General features: G+C 41.2%; 1 protein-coding gene across 1 annotated transcript; it reads right to left on the bottom strand.

The window, feature by feature from the left end:
* Positions 1-521: 521 nt before the first annotated feature.
* Positions 522-9,644, bottom strand: scn4ba (sodium channel, voltage-gated, type IV, beta a). Its single transcript, XM_069534297.1, has 5 exons — positions 9,355-9,644; positions 2,381-2,544; positions 1,537-1,756; positions 1,263-1,392; positions 522-922 (listed from the first exon to the last, which is right to left on the bottom strand). The coding sequence occupies exons 1-5, from the start codon at positions 9,446-9,448 to the stop codon at positions 832-834; spliced, it is 699 nt and encodes a 232-aa protein (XP_069390398.1). The 5' UTR covers positions 9,449-9,644; the 3' UTR covers positions 522-831.
* Positions 9,645-10,512: the final 868 nt, after the last annotated feature.

Here is a 10,512-nt window from a genome sequence, read left to right as displayed (position 1 = left end):
ACCCGGCAGTTAAACTTGTTAGTGTAGGTTCATAGACAGAAAAGATATGTTTAGTTTACCTAACAAGAACTAATGTATATTTCCTAGTTTTAATTTTAATAAATTTATTTGATCATGACCAAACAATGTTAACTTAAGTTTATGAAAAAACCTCTGGGTTAACGAGTAGACAGGAAAAAACTGTTTGTTGTTTGTTTGTTGTTTTTATGCCGTTGTTCAGTTGACCTTGGGGGTTTGATTGGTTCCTCATTTGACTTGGAGTTGTGGATTTCACTGACACCATGAAATGGAGAATCAAACACACTGTAAACTAAGACTACTAACTGTATTTTCAGTGGGGTCAAATCCCAAAACTTTATAAATTAAAAAATTTAAAAAGTTTATTTAGAATCTGCTTTGTGCAAAATCCTTCCTCTACAGTGATGAAGTAGTTTTTATTATCATTTAAATAAATAGTGATTATAATTTATTTGAATAAATCCTTTGAATAAAAGGAAGATGTTAAGGAAAGCATATGTATAAAACGTTGGCAGCATACATAATTCTGTCTGATCTGAAGAGTCAGTTTGAGGTTCAGTAGGATACAGAGCAGCATTTGATAACAGAGGCTCTGTGTAACAACTGGGCTGCCATATAAGTGAGTGGGTGATCCAGGCCTGACCACATCTCACACCTCCCAAATCTCAAGCATGATTTAAAAGAAACATTTACATATTGGTATTAGTTATAGCCACTAGTAAGATAAATCAGTCCGTCGATAACAGCCTCTTCTCTGAGCGTGTACATTTGTCTAACATATATACAAACATACAGACATACGTTGCTTTATGCTCATGCCTTTGGTGTCCCTTTGTTGTCAGCTTTGGCTCCTGAAAGTCCATTTTCTGTGTTGTCGTTCCCTGAGTTCACCAGGCATTCTTTACTGCAGGGGACAGAGTAAGAAAAGGTTAAGAGGTACTCCCATAGTAGAAAGCTTAACTTTAAAACCTTGTTTAACTATTTCTAGTCCTTTTATAAGTTAATAATAAAAAAGCCTGACTGATTTATTGGTTGGCTGAGTAAATTGACGGGCACAGAAAAATCTGCATTTATGTTTTGCAGATATGAAAACCTTTATTTTGCAGAATAAAAAAGTTTTACAAATAATTAATATGCCCATTTAATAACTACTGGCAAAGCATATTTGTAAAGTTGTAAATCAACGCATCAAATTTATTATGTATTCCGTTTTTTATTTTGCCCTTTATTTATGATTTACTCACTTTTTTTCATCATCCTTTAGCAGGAAGTGAACAACCAAGGCCTTTATCACCATGATGAAGATAACTAAGCCAATGACTCCACCCAGCACAGAGACGATGATGACGGTCAAAGTGTTGTCAACCTCCCTCACTGAAAAGAGGGAGAAAGATGAGGAGAGGGAGACGATGTAAAAGGATGCAGAGGAAGTTCACAAGACGCCCAAACACTCTCATAGTGTTGTTGAGTTAGACAAAGTAATATTTTTGTGGGCAGGTGTGTGCGTTTGTCACATACTTTGGTCCACCACTATCAGAGTGAAGACAGCGCTGTGGTTGCGTTTCTTCTCTTTCGGGTTCCGGGCGAAACAGATGTACTCTCCTTGATCTTCAAAGGTGATGTTCCACAGCAGGATGGAGATGTTGTTGCTCTTTGAGGAGCCGACAAACTCCACACGTTCATGGTACACACTGACCTTGGGCTCAATGCCCTCCATTGGGATCTCTGCTTCACATAACTACACACACACACAAACACATACACACGTACAGGTAGATGAGTTGTCTGCCAAAACATATCAATAGTATGTCCATGTTTGTGTTTTTATACACTTGCATGCATGTTTATGTTTGTACCATAGAGTGTACTCAAAGATGGACAGCATTAGTGTAGCCAAAGCATCATGATCGTCTCCGGTGTAGGTCATATACCCCACCTCCCCTGTGTTAGTTAGCAGATGAGACATGAATCAAAATAAAGAATCTGCAATATTGTGTAGTTCCTATCACAGTGATGTTTATTTTGGGTCACAATTGGTCGTGCCTGTGCATCGCCAAGACCTCGCTATAGTGGCTCCATCCCCTAATCGCTACTGCACAGACTCTGACTCCTAATGCACAACAGGGCAGCATTCGTATCCCAGGATATTGGCTTCATTTCTGGACACTGAGAGGAAGTGAAGACAAATCAATCTTTATATTCAGTCTATGGCTGGGACCTTAGCCAAGGAAGCAGTGTGTTGGAGCATTACCTGAGCACTCTAAGCTGTTATATACTATTTGTACTTGGAAGAAGTGGATATGCGTGATCCATCTTTACATACAGTCTATGGTGCATACACATGCATGTTTGCACATTTTACCTTGAGCATTGTTCCATTGTCATTATAATGCCAGTTGAAGTAGAGGTCTTTGATGCCAATACAGGAAGAGTATGTGCAGGGCAGCAGAACCGTGGAGCCGTTCATTGCTTCGACTGAAGACACTTTACCTGTCGATACCTCCAGTCCACAAACACTCCAGACCCCTGAAACAGGAGAGAACAGACATGGTGAACAAAATAAAAAGAAAGCAACAGGATATATTTCTAACGCGGAGAGAAAAAAATTGAAGAGAATCTTAAACCGAGGCAGCAGGCGATGGGAAAGTATCAAGTTGTTCTGCTGCTGAGGTTGCAAAATATAATATATAATATATACTCATTTTAGTTATTCAACTCAATTCGAGAAGTTGACTCCCCACGGCTCACTCATGTCTCCCGTACTGTGCCATAGTGATTATACACAGCCAGTGATTGTGGAGAGGAGTTAAGAGGAGGGTGAATATGGAAAACATGTCGCTGGATTTTGAATGGAAAAATCATAAATTCAAAACAATAGTTTTCTTCATAACATCCCATAACTGATTAGTCATCAATTACAAATGTAATATGATCAATATGAATACCTGCCCCCTGCTGGTCTTAACGTGAATCAATGTTTTGACTCTGTATTTAAATTTTCCTGCAATATGGTGTATCTCACTTGATTTCACACATCTGAGATATTCTCTACGCAGACGTATAAACCAGGCAGTAAGACTCAGGTACTGGCTGACTGAGAATGTCTGGCAGAAGACAAACACTGACACAAACAGAAATGCACCTCGATCAAATAAAAAAATGAATGAATCCTGCATTTAACAGTATATTACTGGTGTCCTGTGATGTTATGTAAAGCAGAAAAACACGTAGTAAGTCTTTCCAAACAAACAGCGTCATCTTGTATTGGTATCTGGGTCTTGCTGAGCAGATGATGTTGGTCCTGCACTGACAGCTGGTGTAATTCCCAGATTGTTGCTTTGGTGTCTCTCACACTCATGGGGCCTATTTATAAACGCTCTGGTCCACAGTGACCTGCTCAGGATCACATTGCACTTGGACATGGTGCAAACAGTGCTGGCGTACCACTGTGCCTATGCGTCTGTGAAGGACTTACATCTATTGAAGAATTTCACACCACCTGCTCTGCTTTTTGGACGACATCAGTGAAACAACCCTCTTGTGGTTATTATGGATGAAGTCACTGTTTCCTGTTAAACACTCTAATCGCTCACTCACTTAAATGTCATTTTCAGCCATTCCTTTTGCATTGATATTATAAACTAGGCAAACTGAAGTTACTGCTTTTACAGTGCTCATTACCATATGCAAGTGTGGATATATAAAATATATATAAAGAGAGAGAGAGAGAAGGAGAGAGAGAGAAAGAGAGAGAGAGAGAGTAAATAAAAAGAACTGCATTTGTATGCGTCTGCCAAACAATGCAGTTTCAGTCCCTCCAGGTGTCCCAGACATATTGTATTCACAATAATATGAGAAATCTATAACCAGTGCATCTTTGATTCCAAATGACAACTGCTCAAAATTTGAAGAAATTCCCTAAAGACAGACTTGAGATATCGCGTTTAAGACGACAAAAACAAGTTGAAGCCCCTGTGATATTGACCTTTGACCTGTGAGAGATTTATCTGGGAATGCATGTGAACATTTGTAACACATTTGAGGAGATTCCCACGTGAGATATCATCTTCACACGAATGGCACGGACAGATGGACAGACCAACGTTGGTGGCTGGGGCTCAAGAGGTAGAGTGGGTCTCCCACTAACCGAAGGGGTTGGCGGTTTGATCCCGGTCTCTCCCTTTCCCTGTGCAGAAGTGTCCTTTGGCAAGATACTGAACCCCAAATATCCCCTGACAGCTGTGCTGGCAGCGTGTGATTGATGTGTGATGGAAATGAACATGTGTGAATGGGTGAATGGTAAAACTGTACTGTAAAGTGCTTAGAGTTGTTATCGAGAAAAACTCTATAAATACAGACCATTTACCAACATACTCAGTTAACTCGGAAATGTAATGTCTCCAGATGTTGCCTGTGTGGAGGCATAAAAACATTTCCAGCGTCAAGATGGTCCAGTATGTTGGAGCAGAAATCAAGCACACTAAGCTATTTTAAAAGTAGCTCTACACAGTTTACTGCAGGGAGTAGCAGGTGTGGTGTGTCAATATAAAGGTTTTTATTAATCCTAGGTGAAGGATATTAAACATGTATCAAACTTGAGTCAATATTGTATTTTCCTTGGTTTCTCTTTGTGTAAATATCCCCTGAACTGAATGACATACAGCAGAGATTGTTTTCTGCATTATCTCAGTTTACAACACTAATATGTGTTTCAGATGCAGACACACAAATACAGTAGGCTGTGCAAATTTGTAAATTCAAATATTGGAGTGCAGCCGTCACTGACTCTGTCACGAATTCCAAATCACTGTGCAAGAAAAATAGTTTTATTTTTACCTCTCCTCTATAGTCATCCTGACTTACCTCCTCTACTTTCAGTAGCAGCATGGGTCACTCTGCTTGTTCTTTTCTGCTTCTGGTTTTGCTCTCTAATGAACTATCTCTCTCTCTCTCCTTTCTTTTCCCAATGTTCTTGTCTTGCTCGCTCTCAGATCTTGTTCCACTGGGATGCTAGAGCTACGTACATAAGCACACTAGAGATGTGAGGAGCCACTGTGTGTTTTTTGTGACAGTGGTGGAGTCTGATAACTTGAAGAGTTGAAAGGTTTCTGTATAGCTGGCTGCTGGTTAGAGTCCTTTAACTGCCTTTAAAACTCTGAGCTACAATAATGAATTATCTTTTGCCCTCCGTCTAAAGAAGATGCCAGAGAGATAAGTGACATGGGAAAAACATGGGAGACACTCCCCTCTGAAAGGTTTACGTGCGCTGGGAGCATGGTGATCTTTTACATATCTAAGAGGAGCGCCAAGCTCCCGTGTCTAGAAATAGATTTCACACCTCCCTCATTTTACACCTCTTCTTTCTACTATCCCCTTTGCTCTCCGCCCTTCCTCTACTCCACTCCTCTTCCACCTTTATAGTTTGTCCTGACAAAGCCCACAGATTCACTGACTCAAGTAATGTGTCATGCTAGTTGAGCAAGTGTGGTTGTCTTTGTATGTGTGTGGTTATATGCATGTGCTTTGGTTGGTGTGTGTGTGTGTGTGTGTGTGTGTGTGTGTGTGTGTGTGTGTACATGTGTAATGGGCTGGAATGTCTGATATTTTTAGCTCCACTATCAAATATCTCTTTGTTCTATTTGGGAAACATCAATATCTGAATCACTGATGGGAGGAAAGGCAACTGATTGTGCGTGTGTGTCCTTGACTGACTCTCAAGGTGAGTTTTTTCCTCCTTCATTTCTTTTCCTTAAAGTAGGCCAGAGATGGAATGGTTAATGTATTTCTGAGTTGAACCCATAGAGAACTGACCGAGGACACTATTACCTCAAGCGAAAGAAGAAAGAGAGAGAGAGATGGAGAGAGAGAGAGAGAGAAGAGATGGAAAGGGTAGGGGAGAAGGCAGATGAATGGGGGAGCAGATGTAATGGAGGAGGTACAGTGTGTAGGAAGTGATGGAAGGGGTCACTATAGGGACAAACAGAGGGATGGAGAGGGGGAGGTAAGGGAAGAGTGAGATGTCCGCTCCAAGGTGAGTGACAGTAGAGCAGAAAATTACAGCAGCAGCTAAGTGACTCAATCAACTGAGGGTGGAGTCTCCTTTACACTGCACGTACACATATGGATTTACACTTATGTAATGAAATGGCCACACAAACATGTAACGACACACGATGTAATTACCATGTGTGCGTAGTAACTAGTGATGAACATGTTACTGGACTGCTCTGCAGGCATCTGCCTCGTTTCCTACTACTACTACTTTGTCTGCTGTTGATTGTTTATACATACAAGTGGCACAAGATATTGAGACTCATGGAAGTGGACAATGTCAGGGTTGAAATGACTGTGTGTGATGTGTGGGGATATCTCTCATCTCTTTGGATTACAGATCTTGGTTTTTCTGAGGTGTTATAATGAGGGTTTTTAACACAAGAGACATCTCTACATGTATAATATAATTGAGGAGTGATATATAGTACCAAGTAGGGCAATATTTCAATATCAATAATTAACATGATGCAAATGTAATCAATAGCAATATAACAAAAGGTTCAATATATATTGAATGTAAGTTAATTAAAATGAGGAGTTTTTTATGAAGTATTATTATTAAGTTTGAAATGATCAGTAATAAAAATGATCTCAGATTTTAATTGAATTCTCCTTTCGTTCCACATCTGACTTTAAAAGGGACTTTGAGTCATTTGTTTTTCTTCTGGCATTATAGAAGAAGAAAAGACTCAACAGAGGTGTAATGTGCAGTTTAAAGGTTAAGTGTGTAGAATCTAGTGACATCTAGTGGTGAAGTTGCATGTTGTATCTGAATACCCCTCACCTCACCCTACCCATCCAGCCACGACAGAGAACCTGTGGAAGTCTCCAGTTGTCATAAAAACTCTAAAGGTGTTTAGTTTGTCCAGTCTGGGCTACTGTAAAAAACATGGCGGCCTCCATAGAGAGGACCCGCTCCTGATGTAAATATAAAGTATTTCAATATATAAAGGTCCCATTCTAGGGTAAAGAAAACAATTTGTACAATTTAGATGATTACACACTAGTGAAAACATCACTAGGATTATTTTATATTACATTTTTGCAAATAGATCCCTTTCACCTAAATCTAACAAACTGAACCTTTAAGATAAATATTAATTTGCTGTGTAAAGTAGAATATATAGACATTTCAGAACACAAGTGAAGAATAGGCGGTTTACGTTAAGTACCTTAATATTTGAAAGTGTAGATTGACAGCTTTACCACAATCCTAGATGAGGATTGACAGCAGGGATAAAGCGAGGGTCTTGAATAGTGATAAGAACATGACAGCATAGCATAGTGGAAGTGTGCAAAGAAATGAGAGAGTACCTAAACAAACAGGAACTCGTAAGTGGTTGTTTGACTGATGCACCAAGATTGCTGCCTCAACGTGCGCAATCATTTTCACAGTTACTTCAGTCAAAAGTCAATCGATAAAAATATAAATCATTGTAATTGATTGACAGTAAGGAAGGGTTATCACCTGGATCCAAACTTTTAAATTGTTTTAATTCTATTTGACCAGCAAGACAAATTAAAATTAACCAATATTACTTTACAAGAATATGGCATAGATCAACTCTTATCTTTTGTTTGTCGTATTTTCTTTTGAATAAAGTTGAGAACTTGTAGCAGAAGAAGAAAATAAAGGATGACCCACTAAACTAAATAAGAGCAACTACCTCAAGTGGGCAACAACACAACTACCTCACAGATTAACAACTCCACAATTTACTAACGCATACAACCAAAGGCACACAATGCATAATACATTTTGGTGTGGTAAAAACCTGCTGAATAAAACCCTGTAAACATTCAAATCTGGAATATGGACCAGTATACTGTATCTACTTGTCCTGCATTTTACTCTGCAAGGTTATCCAGGGTGACTATGCATGTATAGAGGTATGTATTGTAGATGGTACATGCTTGGGGAAGAACAGGAGCAAACGTGGTGTTTTGCATTATACATTAGGCTACAGAAGTGCTGAGATGACCATATCTTAAGTAGTTTTCCTGTGAATACAGCTAATACTGCTGATAATAAGAAACCAGCTTCATCTTATGTTGTGATCAGCAGCCAATCACACAACACAAAATGAAAAGATTTTTGTGGCCTAATATTTAAATAACTTCACAGACTTGTGTGTATGACATTTTTTAAGCTGACATTTCAAATCTGGCTTTTCAGCACACTGGATTTGTCCATTCTTAATAAAACATGATGTCAAAATGTAACAACAGGCACAAAAAATGACAAGATGGTGCCTGTCTTTGCAACACTATTTTATTTATATATATGACTTCATGCCCACATCCTGTATGTCATATTTTACATGCTTATCATAAAGCAAAACTATTTTTAATCGTCTGATAGTTATAGACATATTTAGTATATAAGCTACAGACAAATTCGTTTTAGAGAAGCTATTTTCACAAATGATGCTGTTTCTTGAAAAGGCTAAATACCTTGCTATTTATATTACCCAAAGTAACTCAACTTTAGTGGGAAATATATTGGACATTATAGAAAATGTAAAAAAGCTACATTTGTGGGAATAAAAGGAAAGAAAAGTAAGTAAGTGAAAGACAGCACAGGAACCAGTTTTGGTTCTTTTGAGGTTAAAAATATCAAGAGTTCCTCACATGCACACATTGAAGCTCAGCTGTTGTGAACTGTGCTGCGTGTGTCGACTTAACTGAGCTCAAGCAGGAAATGTTGATGTGGGGGCACAATTGGGCGTGTATGAGCGGAAGCACAGATCACCAATGCACCACTACGTCACAGCCAGTAATACTACAACATGTATAAATGTGGACTGCAGACTTTTGTGTTTACTCCTGAATCTCAACTTGTCCTGTGTTTGATTATTTTGGATCATCTTTCCTTCGAGCATAAAGAGTCATTTAACAAATCATCCCTCCAGCCCCAGATATGAAACAAGTTCAGATGAGAAGGGTTGAATGTTATTGACCTTCATGGCCTCAGCAACAAGTAAACACCAGCTGTGACATCACCATCCCTTCTTTTTTTTTTTTTTGCCTTCAGGTGTGGACTTTATGAGGTATGGATTCATTGTGATGGAGGGAACCAGACAGACAGACACACAGACAGACAGAGGGACACCAGAAAAAGAGGAGGGTGTGAAGGGAAACAAGTTGAAATCTCAGGAGATCATCTCGAACACAAGCTGCTACAAAAAACAGATTTCTCACAGAGGAGTGGAAACGTGCTGGTGTGATGAGGAGACAGATGGAAGAGAGAGGAATGACCGGGCAGAGAGGAGCGCAACTCACCGAGCAGCAGTACAACTGTCAGGCCAGCGTGAAGTAGATCCCCTGATCTCAGCCGACCAGAGACACTCACACCGCTGCTGTCCACTGACGCCATGACACCCCCCGTCTGTCAGTCCTTCTGTATTAATAGAATCTGTGTCTTTGTCAGTCTGTCCCCCTCCTCTCCAGTCTTCTAAAGCCCGTTCACCCTGAGCCGTGTCTAATCTAAACGCAGATATGCCCGTGCGTTCCTCTCATGTGTCTCTGGAGCGAGGTGGGACACTGGTCCACGCAGCTGAACGCAGGAGTCTGATGTCCCGCTCCCAGTCCCTCCCTCTTCTCTCCTCCTCTTCACTCTGCCCCAGGAACGAACGGACGAAGGAAGCGCACAGAGAGGAAGAGGATGAAGTCCTTCAGGGAGATGTCAGCCCGTCCAGTTGACCCCCAGCACTGCACTCCCAGCAGCGCAGGACAGCAGCGGGAGAGGCAGGCTGGAGAATGCAGCAGCTGAATGGAGAGTGCAGGCTCTCTCTCTCTCTCTCTCTCTCTCTGCCTCCCTCCCTTCCCGTCCTCCGTTTCCGTCTCTTGCAGACTCAGTGACTATCCAGCAAAGCGGAGAGGCGAGGCAGAGCATGCAGTGTGGTGTCAGACAGCTCCACTGCTCAAGCGAGGCTGGAGGGGGAGGTGGAGGAGGAGGAGGAGAGCACACGGGAGGCACGGAGGGGTGGGGAGGGATGCTGGAGCAGAGCCAGCAGCCAGGCAGAAAAGCAGGGTGCTCGTGTCTCCCCAGCCGGCTGCAGGGAGGAGTGACCGAGAGGTACTGCAGAGGTAGAGGTGAACATGGAGAGAGAGAGAGAGAGAGGGAAGAGGAAGAGGAGGGGAAATGATGATGGTGGGCAGGGGTGTGTGTAAACTGCTGCTACACACACACGCCAACACATATGCACCCAGCACAATAAGGCTGAGTCAGCCTTCACTCATGAGTGTCTCCAAGTCAGACACAGGCTGGTGTTTGCTGCAGCCTTTACTCCTGTCTCCTCTGCTCCTCCTGTTCCATGCTTCTCATTCGCATCACTGTTGGGCGGCTTATGCACCTTGCCCGCTGTCAAGCCTTCTATCAAATGACTCATATGTCCTCGCTTCTCTTTCTGGACTGTGTATTTGGAGGGGGTTGTTATA

The sequence above is a fragment of the Paralichthys olivaceus genome, chromosome 11 (assembly GCF_024713975.1).
Source record: "Paralichthys olivaceus isolate ysfri-2021 chromosome 11, ASM2471397v2, whole genome shotgun sequence".
NCBI lineage: Eukaryota > Metazoa > Chordata > Actinopteri > Pleuronectiformes > Paralichthyidae > Paralichthys > Paralichthys olivaceus.
This window is presented reverse-complemented; position numbering and strand designations above follow the sequence as displayed.